This window comes from Salvelinus sp. IW2-2015, linkage group LG3 (genome assembly GCF_002910315.2).
Source record: "Salvelinus sp. IW2-2015 linkage group LG3, ASM291031v2, whole genome shotgun sequence".
Taxonomy (NCBI): domain Eukaryota; kingdom Metazoa; phylum Chordata; class Actinopteri; order Salmoniformes; family Salmonidae; genus Salvelinus; species Salvelinus sp. IW2-2015.
Genome location: NC_036840.1, coordinates 16,510,346 through 16,527,403, shown reverse-complemented (window position 1 = coordinate 16,527,403; position 17,058 = coordinate 16,510,346). Strand labels below are relative to the sequence as shown.

Sequence of the window (17,058 nt, the reverse complement as noted above, 5' to 3'; positions counted from 1 at the left end):
GTATGCCTCTTGTCCAGATGGGACAGGGCAGTGTGCAGTGTGGTGGCGATTGAATCGTCTGTGGATCTATTGGGGTGTTAAGGAATTTGAAGTGGGTCTAGGGTGACAGGAAAGGTATAGGTGATATGATCCTTGACTAGTCTCTCAAAGCACTTCATGATGACAGAGGTGAGTGCTACGGGGTGATAGTAATTTAGTTCAATTACCTTTGCTTTCTTAGGTACAGGGACAATGATGGCCTTCTTGAAGCATGTGGGGACAACAGACTGGGATAGGGAGAGATTGAATATATCTGTAAACACACCAGCCAGCTGGTCTGCACATGCTCTGAGGACACAGCTAGGGATATCATCTGGGCCGGCAGCCTTGCGAGGGTTGACGTGCTTAAATGTCTTTCTCACGTTGGCCACGGAGAAGGAGAGCCCACAGTCCTTGATAGTGGGCAGCATCGGTGGCAGTGTATTATCCTCAAAGCGAGCGAAGTTGTTCAGCCTGTCCGGAAGCAAGACGTCGGTGTCTGCGACGTGGCTGGTTTTCCTTTTATAATCCGTGATTGTCTGTAGACCCTGCCACATGCGCCTCGTGTCTGAGCCGTTGAACTGGGACTCAACTTTGTCCCTATACCGACATTTAGCCTGCTTGATTGCTTTGCGGAGGGAATAACTACACTGTTTGTATTCTTTCATATTCCCAGTCTTTCCCTGGTTAAATGCGGCAGTCCGCATGATCAAAACAATCTTGAAGCGTGGATTCCGATTGGTCAGACCAGCATTGAATAGTCCTTACCACGGGTGCTTCCTGGTTGAGCTTCTGCCTATAGGAGGGAAGCAGCAAGATGGAATCGTGGGCCGATTTGCCGAATGGAGGACGGGGGAGGGCCTTGTATGCATTCTGGAAGGTAGTATAACAATGCTCAAGAGTTTTAGCAGCGCCAGTACAACAATCAATATGTTGATAGAATTTCAGGAGCCTTTTCCTCAAATTTGCTTCATTAAAATCCCCAGCTACCATAAATGCAGCCTCAGGATATGTGGTTTCCAGTTTGCATAAAGTCCAGTGAAGTTCTTTGAGGGCCGTCGTGGTATAGGTTTTTGGGGGGATATAGACCGCTGTGGCTATTATTGACGAAAATGATCTCGGGAGATAGTACGGTCGGCATTTGATTGTGAGATATTCTAGGTTGGGTGAACAGAAGGACTTGAGTTCCTGTATGTTATCACAGTTACACCATAAGTCGTTAATCATAAAACATATACCTCCACCCTTCTGCTTCCCGGAGAGATGTTTGTTCCTGTCGGCACGATGTACTGAGAACCTGGTTTACAGAGTCAGACAGTAGATCTTGAGAGAGCCATGTTTCCGTGAAGCAGCGTAAGTTACAATCCCTGGTGTCTCTCTGAAAAGCAACTCTCGCCTTGAGCTCATCAACTTTATTATCCAGAGATTGGACATTAGCGAGTAAAATACTCGGGAGCGGTGGATGGTGTGCACGCTTCCTAAGTCGGACCAGAAGACGCGTATCTCTCCTCCGCCAGCTTTGTTTTGGGTCAGCCTCTGGAATAAGTTAAATTGCTCTGGGGAGAGCAAACAAAGGATCGTGGCATTGTATGAAGAGACGGAGAAACCCAACAATGCACTTGATTTACGAAGTCGTAATCCTGGTTGTAATGCTGGAAGTTTTGGTGAGTTACCGCCGCTCTAATATCCAATAGTTCTTCCCGGCTGTATGTAATGACACAAAACAATTCCTGAGCTAATAACGTAAATAAGAGCAGAAAAACAAACAAAATACGGCAGAGTTTCCTAAGAGCTAGTCGCGAAGCTGCCATCTCCGTCGGCGCCATCTTCATCCCTCCGCTTGAAGTCCTGACAAAATTCTTCCCAGGGGGCCGATGAGCCTGGTACCGCTATATGTTTTTTCCCTCTATGTAGTTTTTCCTTGCCACTGTGCTTCTGCTTCTGCTAGCTCTTTGTGGTCTTGGACAGACTACTGTAAAGCACTTTGTGACAAAGGCTTAATAAATAAATATGATTGGTTGATATCTCTTTCTTGCCCTCATCCTCTCTCTTCTCCCCCCTCACTCTTTCACTTTGTCTCGGTTTCTCTCCTCTCTCTCCTTCCCTTCTATCTCTCCCTGTATCTCAGGGGTAAAGGGGACAGTCCAGAGGCGCGTGCGCTATGTAAACTCATTGGAGCAGCTCTCCTGACCCTGCAGGCAAAGACCAACAGAGCGGTGGCCAACATGAGACCTGCCAAACCAGCCATCACTCTGCAAGGCAAGATGGAGCAGGCCCTACGCTGGGTCAACAACCCTGGACAGGATGACAGGGGTGTGGGTGAGTGAGGGAGGGAGAAGGGGATGTGGGGAGAGGAGAGTGGAGAGTGGAGAAGGCAGGGGAGAGGAAAGGAGAGGATAATACAGTACAGTGTCCATCTTTATTTTGCACACCCCTATGTGCATGTGTGTTTATGTTGTACTCTGTTTCTGCCATGCTGCGGTCTGAGTGCAGTGTGTGAGCGGCCACAGCACAACTCAGGTAACTACTTTTACAGAGAACTGAACCATAAAGCTGTTATGCTGTACAGAGAGCTCCAAAAGTATTGGGACAGTGACACATTTTTTTTTGTTTTGGCTCTGTACTCCAGCACTTTGGATTTGAAATGATACAATGACTATGAGGTTAACGTGCAGACTGTCAGCTTTAATTTGAAGGTAATTTCATCCATATTGAGTGAACTGTTTAGAAACTACTGCACTTTTTGCACATAGTCCCCCCATTTTAGGGGGGACTATAAACGGTTCAGCCGATATGGATGAAACCCTGAAATGAAAGCTGGAATTCTGCATTTTAACCTCAAAGTCACTGCATCATTTAAAATCCAAAGTGCTGGAGTACAGAGCCAAAACAACTAAATATTTGTCACTGTCCCAATACTTCTGGAGCTCACTGTATATCGTTTTACTATACTAAAGTTGTACTATCATGTCATTAGAGACATGGCCATGAACTCTGAGTCGCATTAGTGCACACCGTAGCAAAACATTTTGCAATGGGAAATGTTTTGCAACAAAGTCTTTCAAATCCAGTGTGTTACACATGCATTACTCTACCCTCAAGGTCAGGCAGCAATCCGGGGCTTGGTATCGGAGGGCCGCCGGTTGGCTGGAGGGCTGGGGGGGCCGTACCGGCAGGACATGATTGTCCGCTGCGATCGCAACGAGGCGCTGATGACATCACTGGCAGACATAGCGGGGAGGGGAGAGGCCGAAGCCCCGCAGGCTAAAGCTACTGCTTCACAACTACAGGAAAGTCTGAAGGTAACACACACGCAGTGATGGGCAAAGATACAGGTAACTTCCAAAATAAAGGAAACACTTGAGTAAATGAGGGATACAAAGTATATTGAAAGCAGGTGCTTCCACACAGGTGTGGTTCCTGAGTTAATTAACTTTTACTTGGTACTCATCCCGGATCCGGGAGCACCCCCCACAGTAAAAAAGCTGACTAGCATAGCCTAGCATAGCGTCACAAGTAAATACTAGCATCTAAATATCATTAAATCACAAGTCCAAGACACCAGATGAAAGATACACATCTTGTGAATCCAGCCATCATTTCTGATTTTTAAAATGTTTTACAAGGAAGACACAATATGTAAATCTATTAGCTAACCACGTTAGCAAAAGACACCACTTTTTTTACTCCATCAGTAGCCATCACTAATTCGACCAAATAAAGATATAAATAGCCACTAACCAAGAAACAACTTCATAAGATGACAGTCTGATAACATATTTATTGTATAGCATATGTTTTTTTAGAAAAATGTGCATATTTCAGGTATAAATCACAGTTCTATATTGCAGCTGCAATCTGAAATAGTGCCGAAGCTGCCAGAATAATTACAGAGACCAACGTCAAATACCAAAATACTCATCTTAAAACATTTCTGAAAAATACACAGCGTACAGCAAATTAAACCCCAACATCTTGTGAATCCAGCCAATATGTCAGATTTTTTAAGTGTTTTACAGCGAAAACACAATATAGCATTATATTAGCTTAGCACAATAGCCAGAAACACAAGCAATTTACCAGCAGCACAGGTTAGCGATCGTAACAATACAGCAAAAGATATATAATTTTGGACTAACCTTGATATACTTCCTCAGATGACAGTCCTGTAACATCATATTACACAATGCATATAGGTTTTGTTCGAAAATGTGCATATTTAGCAGCACAAATCGTGGTTATACAATGTGATCAGTGGCAACAGGTCATGCATTCTGGCCGGCGCCATCTTGGAAAGGCACCTAATCTAATCAATAAATAATCGTAAACTTGACTAAAAAATACAGGTTGGACAGCAAATGAAAGATGCATTAGTTATTAATGCAACCGCTGAGTTCGATTTTTTAAATTAACGTTACTAGACATACAGTGTGCGTTACAGCCAGACTAGTGCCGCAATAATGGCGGACAAATCCGTTTACATTTTTCCACATAAATACGGAATAACATCATAAATAGCTCTTACTTTTGGACGAGCTTCCATCAGAATCTTGGGCAAGGTGTCCTTTGTCCAAAAGAATCGTTGCTTGGTTGTAAAACGTCGTCTTCAACTTCGGAATTAGCAGCTAACAATAGCTATGTGGCCACAACATGCCCAAATCCTCAAAAGGCAATACTAAGGAAATTCCGAAAATAGCAATATACTCGCATAAACTGATATAACTCGGTTTAAAATAACTTCGTTATGATGTTTCTAACACCTATATCGAATTAAATCACAGACGGATATATCTTTGGTCAATAACGAGAGCTTTTGAGCATGCCATTCTGATGTCCTCTCTTGCGCCTTGGCGAGCGTCGAAAAGAAGGGACACCTCACTCCATTGCCTTTTATAAACTCTGAGAAACACGTAGAGACACCATTCCACTTCTCATTGGTTACTGACATCCAGGGGAAGGCGGGTGCAGTTCATTTCGATCCATAGGGCACACACAGAGTTTTAAACTGATCCGAGATCAGAGACTATTTTTCAGATCTTCGCATGTCCTGTCATGATTTTCGCTGTAGAAAGAGTTCTGGTTCACCCACAGACATAATTCAAACGGTTTTAGAAACTAGAGATTGTTTTCTATCCAATAGTAATAATAATATGCATATTGTACGAGCAAGAATTGAGTACGAGGCAGTTTAATTTGGAAATGTAAAAAAAGAAATAGTGCTAACAGCTCCCCCTATTGACAAAAGGTTTTAAGCAATTAACATCCCATCATGCTTAGGGTCATGTATAAAAATGCTCAGTTGCCCATTATTTTGGCTACCATGCCTAGAATAAGAGATTTCAGTGACTTTGAAAGAGGAGTCTCAAAGGAGCATAGGGGGTTTAAAGTGTGGGTGTGTGTCTCAGTCACCAGATCCCAACCCAATTGAACACTTCTGGGAGATTCTGGAGCGACACTTGAGACCGCTTTTTCCACCACAATCAACAAAACACCAAATTCTGGAGTTTCTTGTGAAAGAATGCTGTTGCATTCCTCCAATAGAGGTCCAAACACTTGCAGAATCTATTCCAAGGCACATTGAAGCTGTTGCAGCCCAAAGCCCTATTAATGTGCTAACCACACCACCCGCATCATGTGTGCAAGTGTTGCAAAATAAATTTACACATACATGTTATTCAATCATTGCACCCACACTGCTCGCCCGCATCAACTAAAATAGAACTTGGTTCTATTTGTGACGCTTGACACGCTGCAAGTCCCGCCTCTCCAATCTCCTGCATATACCCACGTGGGTGATTGAACGATGAATTGAGGTCCACACTCCAGTCCAGTTGTTGGTGGTAATGCACCTTAAAGTTGGATGCCAACCGCCATATAAAGTCCAAAGAAGAAGAAGCCTGATGGAGAGATTACGAACTCGGTTCACCCTTTTATCTGTGGATTAATTGTCAGAGTAGAAGACCTTGTGCATTTCAGGTAAAATAAAAACCAACATTTTCTATCCCAGGACAAATTAGCTAACAACAGCAAGCTAGCTAGCTAAATTGCCATAAATGTTTAATGCTTTTCGACCTGTCCCCAAATTATTATAGTTGATTAAGAGTTTGTTTTGATATTTCAACCTGTGTGTCCTGATCGCGTCTGGTGTGGGTGGACAAAATCAACATGCACGTGAGCGGTGTGGTCAGCACGTAAGACACTTAATGTTGGTGTTTCCTATATTTTGGCAGTAACCTGTACATCAACATGTATCTTGTTACAAAATACAAAATACCCTGATGTATCAAAATAAACTACAATACTGGTGCCAAAATATTTATTTAATTAAAATGTGTATTTTGTATTTTCAAAATACAGAATATACATTTGCGGGTAGCCTCCTTAAATGAATTATAAAACATTTACACTACTTATGACCCTAGGCTAACACGCTGAACAGTACCAATAGCCCAGACAATTGGCACAGTTCATAGAGTTGTTAGTCTTCAGAGATGTGTGGCCCCCTATTACTCCAAATTTGTATCATTGGTGTCAGAAATTAGATACTGTGCCTCAACATGAGCTCGCAGTCAGAGGTGCAAGTGGAGGAGGAGGAGAAAATGGGTTTGGAAGAAAGTCAAGGAATGGAACTCACTCCCCGAATGAGAGGGAGTGTAACTGATGGCATAGTACGGCATAGACAATAACATAGTGTTTTTGTTTTCAAAGTCAAATTCACTTTCCCCTTTTGGACCAACGTCACTGCATTATTCTCGCTCAGGAAGTGCATCCTTGTGCTTCAACTTTCTTTCAAGCTCCTCCACTCATCCACTGACCCCTCTCATGGCCTCACACAATAACGCCATAAGACTTTTGATACCAATTCAGCAAATTTGGGGTGATAGGGGGCCACAAAATTTTGAACCGCTTTTGATATTATTTTTTAAGTATTTTGAGCATTTTGAAAATATTAAAATAGGCTACCATTCTCTGAAGTCTCTTGTTACAAATGACATGGTGATTTTTTTTCTTTTCATGCCATTCAAATACAAATGACAAAATAGTAATTGACATATGTTTTTTAAATACATGTAACAAAAATACTGTCCATCTCTGAAATTACACACACAGACATAACTTGATCAAGTCATCCTCGCTCATCAAAAATGACATTTCTTTTTCTGTCATCATTCTCTATTTCTAGTCTTGGCCAAAAGTTTTGAGAATGACACAAATATTATTTTTCACAGTCTGCTGCCTCAGTTTGTATGATGGCAATTTGCATATACTCCAGTCTGAAGGACAAGTGGATTAACAGGTTCATGTCAAGATCCAAGATGGCAAAGCAGTAAGATTTCATTTTGTCCTCGTATTGTCGTGTCCTGTATATATATATATTTACACCTTTCTTCGCATATCTTTTATATATTTTATTATCCAAGAACTCAACTACAAAAAGCTTTCCTGCAACCCGCCTCACCAATTACAAAAAAAAAGTATTATTTACCTCAAATCTGAAAATCCACAATAGAAGCTAGCCAGAAGCAAGCCAGAAGCTAGCCAGAAGCTAACCAGAAGCTACCCAGAAGTTAACCAGAAGCTAGCCAGAAGCTAATCTGAAGCTACCCAGAAGTTAGCCGGTTTACTGGCTAACGTTAGTATTTCAGCGAACCACGTTTTGTGGTCATCAGCTATTCCTTTAGCTCGATAATCTATCGGCACTTTTGTACAACGCGACTCAGACCAGAACATACCAGACCTATTTTTCTCAATATCCCCGGATTTCAACCGCAAGCTCTGGACATTTACACCTTGATTTCGCAGCTAGCTAGCTGCAAACCGTGTGTCTATTGGCTTACGTCGATCCCGGAGCAAACTTGAATTGTTCCGGAGCTAGCCAGCTGAAGAGTTCCACCAGCAATTCCTGGGCTACAATCACCTATCCGGACCCGTTTTACTGCAAATGCGGAGCCCCACCCGGCCTTCACGACTGACTACCGACGTTATCTGTCCGAGGGAGTTATCCAACTGACACCTCCGTCGCGACGTTACCTGAACGCTCATCTGGGGCCCGCTAATCGTTAGCTGTCTTATCGGCTGCTATCTGAATAAGTATATCGGACAATTTTTCTTGGGTCACTATAACTATATCTATTTTGCCAATTGGATTGATCCCCTCTACCACACGGAACCCCACTAATCTACCGACGGAAACGCACGAGGTGACTAAAAATAGACCTCCATCCTATGCTATCTTGCTACCGATAGCCAGCTACCCGGCCAGCTGTCTGGATCGCCGTGACCCCAACCAACCTCTACTCACTGGACCCTTATGATCACTCGATTAAAAATGCCTCTCCTTAATGTCAATATGCCTTGTCCATTGCTGTTCTGGTTAGTGTTTATTGGCTTATTTCACTGTAGAGCCTCTAGCCCTGCTCACTATACCATATCCAACCTTTCAGTTCCACCACCCACATATGCGATGACATCACCTGGTTTCAATGATGTTTCTAGAGACAATATCTCTCTCATCATCACTCAATACCTAGGTTTACCTCCACTGTATTCACATCCTACCATACCTTTGTCTGTACATTATTCCCTGAAGCTATTTTATCGCCCCCAGAAACTTCCTTTTACTCTCTGTTCTAGACGTTGTAGACGACCAATTCTCATAGCTTTTAGCCGTACCCTTATCCTACTCCTCCTCTGTTCCTCTGGTGATGTAGAGGTGAATCCAGGCCCTGCAGTACCTAGCTCCACTCCTATTCCCCAGGCGCTCTCTTTTGATGACTTCTGTAACCGTAATAGCCTTGGTTTCATGCATGTTAACATTAGAAGCCTCCTCCCTAAGTTTGTTTTGTTCACTGCTTTAGCACACTCTGCCAACCCGGATGTTTTAGCCGTGTCTGAATCCTGGCTTAGGAAGACCACTAAAAATTCTGACATTTTCATCCCTAACTACAAGATTTTCAGACAAGATAGAACGGCCAAAGGGGGCGGTGTTGCAATCTACTGCAAAGATTGCCTGCAGAGTTCTGTTTTACTATCCAGGTCTGTTCCCAAACAATTTGAACTTCTACTTTTAAAAATCCACCTCTCTCAAAACAAGTCTCTCACCGTTGCCGCCTGCTATAGACCACCCTCTGCCCCCAGCTGTGCTCTGGACACCATATGTGAACTGATTGCCCCCCATCTATCTTCAGAGCCTAAATTGGAACATGCTTAACACCCCAGCCATCCTACAATCTAAGCTTGATGCCCTCAATCTCACACAAATTATCAATGAACCTACCAGGTACCACCCCAAATCCGTAAACACGGGTACCCTCATAGATATCATCCTAACCAACTTGCCCTCCAAATACACCTCTGCTGTTTTCAACCAAGATCTCAGCGATCACTGCCTCATTGCCGCATTCGTAATGGGTCAGCGGTAAAACGACTCCACTCATCACTGCAAACGCCCCGAAACACAACTTCAGCACGAGCAGTGCCTTTTCTAATCGACCTGGCAGGGTAGTGCGGACTGGAAAGGAATACTTGATAACTCATCCGTCAGTACAGATGACCATGCATGGATTCTATTTTTTTTAAGCTCCTTCCTCCACCATCTTAAAATAAGCATGCCCCATTTACAAGAAAGCTAGAACCAGGAAACAGATTAGCCCTTGGTCTCTCCAACACCCGATGCACCTTAACCAACACAAAAAGCATTCCGATGAGCGTTCTCATTAGCATCGAAACAGCCCCCGTGATATCAACTTTCAGGAAGCTATGAAACCAAATACCAGGCAGTTAGAAAGCCAAGGCTAGCTTTTTCAAGCGAGAAATTGCTTCCTGCCAACACAAACTCAAAATGTTCTGGGACAACTGTAAAGTCCTATGGAAATAAGAACACCTCCTCCCAGCTTCCAACTGCACTGAAATAGGGAAAACCACTGTCACCACCGACAAAATCCCACTATAATTGAGAATTTTCATAAGGCATTTTTCTACGCTGGCCATGCTTTCCACCTGGCTTACCCCTACCCCGTCAACAGCACTTGCTCCCCTCAGCTACTCGCTCAAAGCCTTCCCCATTCTTTTCTCCAAATACAGTCAGTGATGTTCTGAAAGAGCCTGCAAAATCTGACCCTACAAATTCCACCGGGCTAGATATCTGGACCCTTCTTTCTAAAAACTATCTGCTGAAATTGTGCCACCCTATTACTAGCCTTTTCAAACCTCTCTTTCGTTGTCGTCTACAGATTCCCAAAAGATTGGAAAGCAGCTGCGGTCATCCCCCCTTCAAAGAGGGGACATCTTGACCAACAAAGCTACAAGACCTATCTATCCTACCCTGCCTTACCTAAGGTCTTCCGAGAAGCCAGTCCAACAACAGATTACCGCCCATTTCGTATCCCAAAATACCTTCGTCCGCTATGCCAAATCTGGTTTCAGAGCTGTCAATGTGCCCTCTCCACCCACAGCTCAGCATAAACGATATCTTAACGCCATCGATAAGAAATAATACTGCTCGCAGCCGTATTCATTGACCTGGCCAAGCTTTGACACTGTCAATTCACCACATCCTCATCGCAGACTCGACAGCCTTTGGTCTCACTAATGATTGCCTCGCCTGGTTCATCCAACTACTTCTTAGATCGAGTTCAGTGTGTCAAATCGGAGGCGTCGTTGCCCCGACTCTGGCAGTCTCTATTAGGGTGCCACAGGTTCAGATTCTTGGACCGGGACTCTTTCATCTGTACATCAATGATGCTCGCTCTTGCTGCTGGTGAGTCTCTGATCCACCTCTACGCAGACAACACTATTCTGTATACTTCTGGCCCTCTTTTGGACAACTGTTGGTTATACAACCCTCGGGGAGCTTCAATGCCATGCAAATTCTCCTTCCTGGCCTCCAATTGCTCTTAAATACAAGTAAATAAATGCTATGCTCCCTTCAACCGATCCGCTGCCCTGCACCTGGCCCGCCTGTCACAATCATTCACTACTCTGGACGCGCCTGACTTAGAATATGTGGACAACTACAAATACCTAGGGTGGCCTTGGTTAGGACTGTAAACTCTCCTTTCCAGACTCACATCAAACATCTCCAAATCCAACAGTTAAATCTATGAAATTGGCTTCCTATCCGCAACAGAAGCATTCCATTAACTCATGCGCGCCAGCAACATACCTTGTTAACTGACTATCCTACCCAATCCTTCGACTCTCGCGTGATGTACATTTTACCAAAATAAGCCGCCAACAACCCTACTCAATAAATCGGATGCAGTCATTACTCCAGTGCCATCCTGTTGTCAACCAAAGCCCCATATACTACCCGACCAATTTGCACCTGTACTACTTCCTGTTGGCTGTCCCTACCTCATACACTCGTCGCCCAAACCCACTTGGTCTCCAGTCATACAAGACCCTGCTGTAAAGTCCCCCTTATCTCAGCTTCGCTGCTTACAGCCAAGCAGCATCTACCGGTAGACCGCTCCAGCGAATGTAATATCTCTCTGGTCACACCCCAAACCATAGTCTTCCTTTCCCGCCCCCGAGTCGCTATCAGAATTGACGTAGTCTTTTTTGGGTACTATTTAATGAAGCTGCCAGTTGAATGTGACGCTCTGTTCTTCACTAGCACTCTTATTACTTGTCCTCTTCTCAGTGTGCACCGAGCCTCCCACTCCTCTTTTATTCTTTATTTAGAGACAGTTGTGCTTTCTGTGAAGGAGTCAACAGCAGTACGAGATTTCAGTTTCTGGCAGTCCTCGATGGAAGGCTCATTTCTCGACAAATAGACTGACTTGTTCGAAGCAAGTTTTTCACTGTGCTACATAATTGCAACAGTTCTAATCATTACTTAAAATGATAACTTGATTACCTAACACGTGAAACAAGTGTGGTTTGCACATGACTCTGGACCCTCATACCTGGTTCCTCCTAGGTTTCTTCTAGGTTTTGCCTTCTGGGGTTTTTCTACCCTGTTCTCACATGATCTTGCTGTTTGGGTGTAGCTGGGTTTCTGACAGCACTCCTGAGATTCGCGAGTACGAAGCTATATAAATAACTGATTTGATATTGTATGTATACCTAGTATATATTCCATAAAAATCTGCCGTTTCAGCTACATGGTCATTACACATTAAACATGTTACACTTCTGATCAAATTATATTATTTTTAATGGACCAAAAAAATTCTTCCTTAAAAACAAGACAATTTAAAAGGAATCCCCAAATTTACGTTGATCTCATTACCTCGGATGCTAAACTCTTTGGGGCAGCAGATGTCCATTAACCGTAGCCTGTGTGTGGTTTTTCGTTTCTTTCATTTTTACTTTTTGCAGCCGCCTCTCCTTCAGTTCTCTGCTGCCAAGACTGGAACGAACTACAAAAATCTCTGAAACTGGAAAACACTTATCTCCCTCCTAGCTTTAACACCACTGCTTCAGAGGCAGCTCATAATACTGCACCTGTACATAGCCCAATCTATAATTTAGCCCAAACAACTCCTCTTACCTACTTTATTATTTATCTTATTTTAGCTCCTTTGCACCCCATTATTTCTATCTCTACTTTCACCATTCTTCCACTGAAATCCAACCATTCCAGGTTTTTACCTTGCTATATTGTATTTACTTCGCCACCATGGCCTTTTTATATTTTTATTTATTTATATATATATTTTGTTTGCCTTCACCTCCCTTATCTCACCTCACTTGCTCACATTGTATATAGACTTATTTTTCACTGTATTATTGACTGTATGTTTGTTTTACTCCATGTGTAACTATGTGTTGTTGTATGTGTCGAACTGCTTTGTTTTATCTTGGCCAGGTCGCAATTGTAAATGACAACGTGTTCTCAACTTGCCTACCTGGTTAAATAAAGGTGAAATAAATAAATAAAAAATGTTATGAAGAGTGATCAGATGAATTGCAATTAATTGCAAAGTCCCTCTTTGCCATGCAAATGAACTGAATCCTCAAAAACATTTCCACTGCGTTTCAGCCCTGCCACAAAAGGACCAGCTGACATCATGTCAGTGATTCTCTCGTTAACACAGGTGTGAGTGTTGACGAGGACAAGGCTGGAGATCACTCTGTCATGCTGATTGAGTTCGAATAACAGACTGGAAGCTTCAAAAGGAGGGTGGTATTTGGAATCATTGTTCTTCCTCTGTCAGCCTGGTTACCTGCAAGGAAACACGTGCCGTCATTATTGCTTTGCACAAAAAGGGCTTCACAGGCAAGGATATTGCTGCCAGTAAGATTGAACCTAAATCAATCGATTTTATTTAAAGAAAATTAAGTTGAAATCCAATCTCCCCCTTCACTGATTTGCTGCTTATTTGATCTGTTGCAAATGTGTCCTTTATCGGATCCCCAAGAACTTCAAGAAGAGCGGTTAAATTATTGTGAAGAAGGCTTCAGGGCGCCCAAGAAAGTCCAGCAAGCGCCAGGACCGTCTCCTAAAGTTGATTCAGATGCGGGATCGGGGCACCACCAGTACAGAGCTTGCTCAGGAATGGAAGCAGGCAGGTGTGAGTGCATCTGCATGCACAGTGAGGTGATGACTTTTGGAGGATGGCCTGGTGTCAAGAAGGGCAGCAAAGAAGCCACTTCTCTCCAGGAAAAACATCAGGGACAGACTGATATTCTGCARAAGGTACAGGGATTGGACTGCTGAGGACTGGGGTAAAGTCATTTTCTCTGATGAATCCCCTTTCAGATTGTTTGGGGCATCCGGAAAAAAGCTTGTCCGGAGAAGACAAGGTGAGCGCTACCATCAGTCCTGTGTCATGCCAACAGTAAAGTATCCTGAGACCATTCATGTGTGGGGTTGCTTCTCAGCCAAGGGAGAGGGCTCACTCACAATTTTGCCTAAGAACACAGCCATGAATAAAGAATGGTACCAACACATCCTCCGAGAGCAACTTCTCCCAACCATCCAGGAACAGTTTGGTGATGAACAATGCCTTTTCCAGCATGATGGAGCACCTTGGCATAAGGCAAAAGTGATAACCAAGTGGCTCGGGGAACAAAACATAGATATTTTGGGTCCATGGCCAGGAAACTCCCCAGACCTTAATCCCATTGAGAACTTGTGGTCAATCCTCAAGAGGCGGGTGGACAAACAAAAATCCACTAATTCGCCGAACTCCGAGCATTGATTATGCAATAATGGGCTGCCATCAGTCAGGATGTGGCCCAGAAGTTAATTGACAGCATGCCAGGGCAGATTGCAGAGGTCTTGAAAAAGAAGGGTCAACACTGCAAATATTGACTCTTTGTAATTCTTTGTAATGACTCTTCATGTAATTGTCAATTAAAGCCTTTGACACTTATGAAATGCTTGTAATTATACTTCAGTATTCCATAGTAACATCTGACAAAAATATCTAAAGACACAGAGGCAGCAAACTTTGTGAAAATGTATAATTGTGTCATTCTCAAAACTTTTGGCCACGACTGTACATTAGACATATAAAACATGTACTGATATAAATATCCATGCTGTATGTCTGTCAGGACTTGAAGGGTCGTATGCAGGAAGTAATGACCCAGGAAGTATCCGATGTGTTCAGTGACACCACCACCCCCATTAAACTACTGGCCGTGTCTGCGACTGCCCCCCCAGAGGCCCCGCACAGAGAGGAGGTACTGTCTGTCTTTCTGTTATATATACTGTCTGTCTCCTTGTCTGTGTGTATGTCTATATATGTATATTTCCTTTCTATAACGTTGTGTAGAAATTAGAAGCTAATTTGTGTGTGTGTATGTTGCAGGTGTTTGATGAGCGTGCTGGTAACTTTGAGGCCCATGCGGGTCGCCTGGGCGCAACAGCGGAGAAGGCGGCGGCCGTGGGATCAGCCAATAAGAACACAGTTGAGGGAATACAGGCTACCGTTAAACACTCCAGAGAACTCACTCCACAGGTACGTGTGTGTGTGTGTGTGTGTGTGTGTGTGTGTGTGTGTGTGTGTGTGTGTGTGTGTGTGTGTGTGTGTGTGTGTGTCCACGGACTTAGTCTTTAGATAGACACAACAATGATGTTGATTATGAGTGTGTGTTCAGGTGACCTCCGCAGCTCGTATCCTGTTGAAGAATCCAGGTAACCAGGCGGCCTACGAACACTTTGACACCATGAAGAACCAGTGGATCGACAATGTAGAGAAACTCACTGGTAACACACACACACTCRCATGCATACATATGCAACCACACACACACACACACACACACGTGGACACACACCCAAGATTTCTGAAGGCTGTGTACTGTATGTTTCAATCTTCCTCATGTCTCTTTGTGTGTGTGTGTGTGTGTGTGTGTGTGTGTGTGTGTGTGTGTGTGTGTGTGTGTGTGTGTGTACGTGTCTGTCTGTGTGCTTGCATGCGTGTGTGTGCAGGTCTGGTGGATGAAGCCATAGACACCAAGTCTCTGCTGGATGCGTCTGAGGAGGCGATAAAGAAGGACATCGATAAGTGTCGTGTCGCCATAGCAAATGTACAGCCGCAGATGCTAGTTGCCGGGGCGACCAGCATAGCTCGGCGAGCAAATCGCGTACTACTGGTAGCGAAGAGAGAGGTGGAGAACTCAGAGGACCCATGGTTCAGAGAATCAGTGAAACGTGCATCAGATATACTCAGCCACACAATATCACCTATGGTTATAGACGCTAAGGCTGTGGCCGGAAATATACAGTACCCAGGTACTTACACGCACGCACACATATATGCCTTGTTTCTGCCACTTGTATGTACAGAATTTGACTGTAATTCATGCCCATACCTCTCCCACTCAGCCCTTCAGAAGGCATTTTTAGATTCTTGCCTCAGAATTCTGGCTGCTGTTGGGAAGGTCAGAGAAGCCTTCAGCCTCCCGGAACCAGACTTCCCCCCTCCACCCCCAGACCTAGACAAGCTACACGTGAGTACAAACACACACACACACAGTGTTACACAAACTCTTGCACTGTTTCAGCGTCAGGCATTGTTAAATAACAAGAAAAACAATGCTATCTGGGGCTTAGGTGGGGCCTACATCTCTCCGTCCGTCCGACCGTCTTTCTGTCCGTCTGTGTCCCCTCCAGGTGAGTGATCAGGAGCAGGCCCCCCCTAAGCCCCCCCTACCAGAGGGAGAGGTGCCCCCTCCTCGCCCCCCACCTCCAGAGGAGAAAGAGAGAGACAAAGATGAAGACTTTCCAGAGCAGAAGGCAGGAGAGCTGCTCAGTGAGCCCATGATGGTGGCTGCTAGGCAACTACATGACGAGGCACGCAAGTGGTCCAGCAAGGTTAGCACACACCACACACACGTACATACACACGTACATACACTGCTCTGGTGTTAGGGTGCTAGCCATTAGATTTAGTGCAGCTGTAAGTATGTGCTAGTGTGTATGTGTGTTAGTGCAGGTGTTCATGCATTTCCCAGACAGGAGTAGACCTACTGTATACGGTTTAACAGTCTTAGTTCCAGTGGTAATGTAATCTTATTACCAGTGGTAATGTGATTGTACAGGGTTTAGTACAGAGTTTTACTGCAGCTACTGTATTAATATCTAGAGGAAGGATTGGTTATGACAAATAGGAGAGTTATGGAGGGGTTATGGTTATGATAGAGGAGACATGTGGAGTGGTTGGGTATGACAGACGCGGTTCTCTGATGTCCTGTGTGTCTCTACTCTGAGTTGTACAATAAAGGGATTTCTCCAACACGACTGTGTTGCTGAAATATGAAGATCTGGGAGCTGATTCCAATTTCAGACGAAAACTGGAAACTGTCATCTGAGAAAGGTGTCTGCATGCTGTGTCTGTAATCTAACCTTCCAACAAGAGTAGGGTTGCAAAATTCCCTTAACTTTACCACAAATTCTCAGATTTTCCAGAAATTGTAGGATTCCGTATTTCTTGCTTATTCCTTTCTGATTCCGGGAATCTTCCAACCAGGATTTCTGGAAAACCTGGGAATTTTGGGAAAGTTACGGGAATTGTTTAACCCTAAACAGAAGGACTAGAACAGAACAGTCTTACAGAGTCTGGACAAAAACACAATTCTCTC

At 44.0% G+C, this 17,058-nt stretch overlaps 1 protein-coding gene across 2 annotated transcripts in view; it reads left to right on the top strand.

Moving 5' to 3' along the window:
• Positions 1–17,058, top strand: part of LOC111951638 (vinculin) — a 57,420-nt gene that overhangs the window by 32,898 nt on the left and 7,464 nt on the right. For both annotated transcript variants that reach the window (XM_023969871.3, XM_023969858.3), the window contains exons 11-18: positions 2,147–2,337; positions 3,121–3,320; positions 14,527–14,655; positions 14,784–14,933; positions 15,073–15,181; positions 15,407–15,709; positions 15,803–15,927; positions 16,091–16,291. In XM_023969871.3, the coding sequence (XP_023825639.1) occupies positions 2,147–2,337; positions 3,121–3,320; positions 14,527–14,655; positions 14,784–14,933; positions 15,073–15,181; positions 15,407–15,709; positions 15,803–15,927; positions 16,091–16,291 (1,408 nt within the window). The remainder of the gene's footprint in view (positions 1–2,146; positions 2,338–3,120; positions 3,321–14,526; positions 14,656–14,783; positions 14,934–15,072; positions 15,182–15,406; positions 15,710–15,802; positions 15,928–16,090; positions 16,292–17,058) is intronic.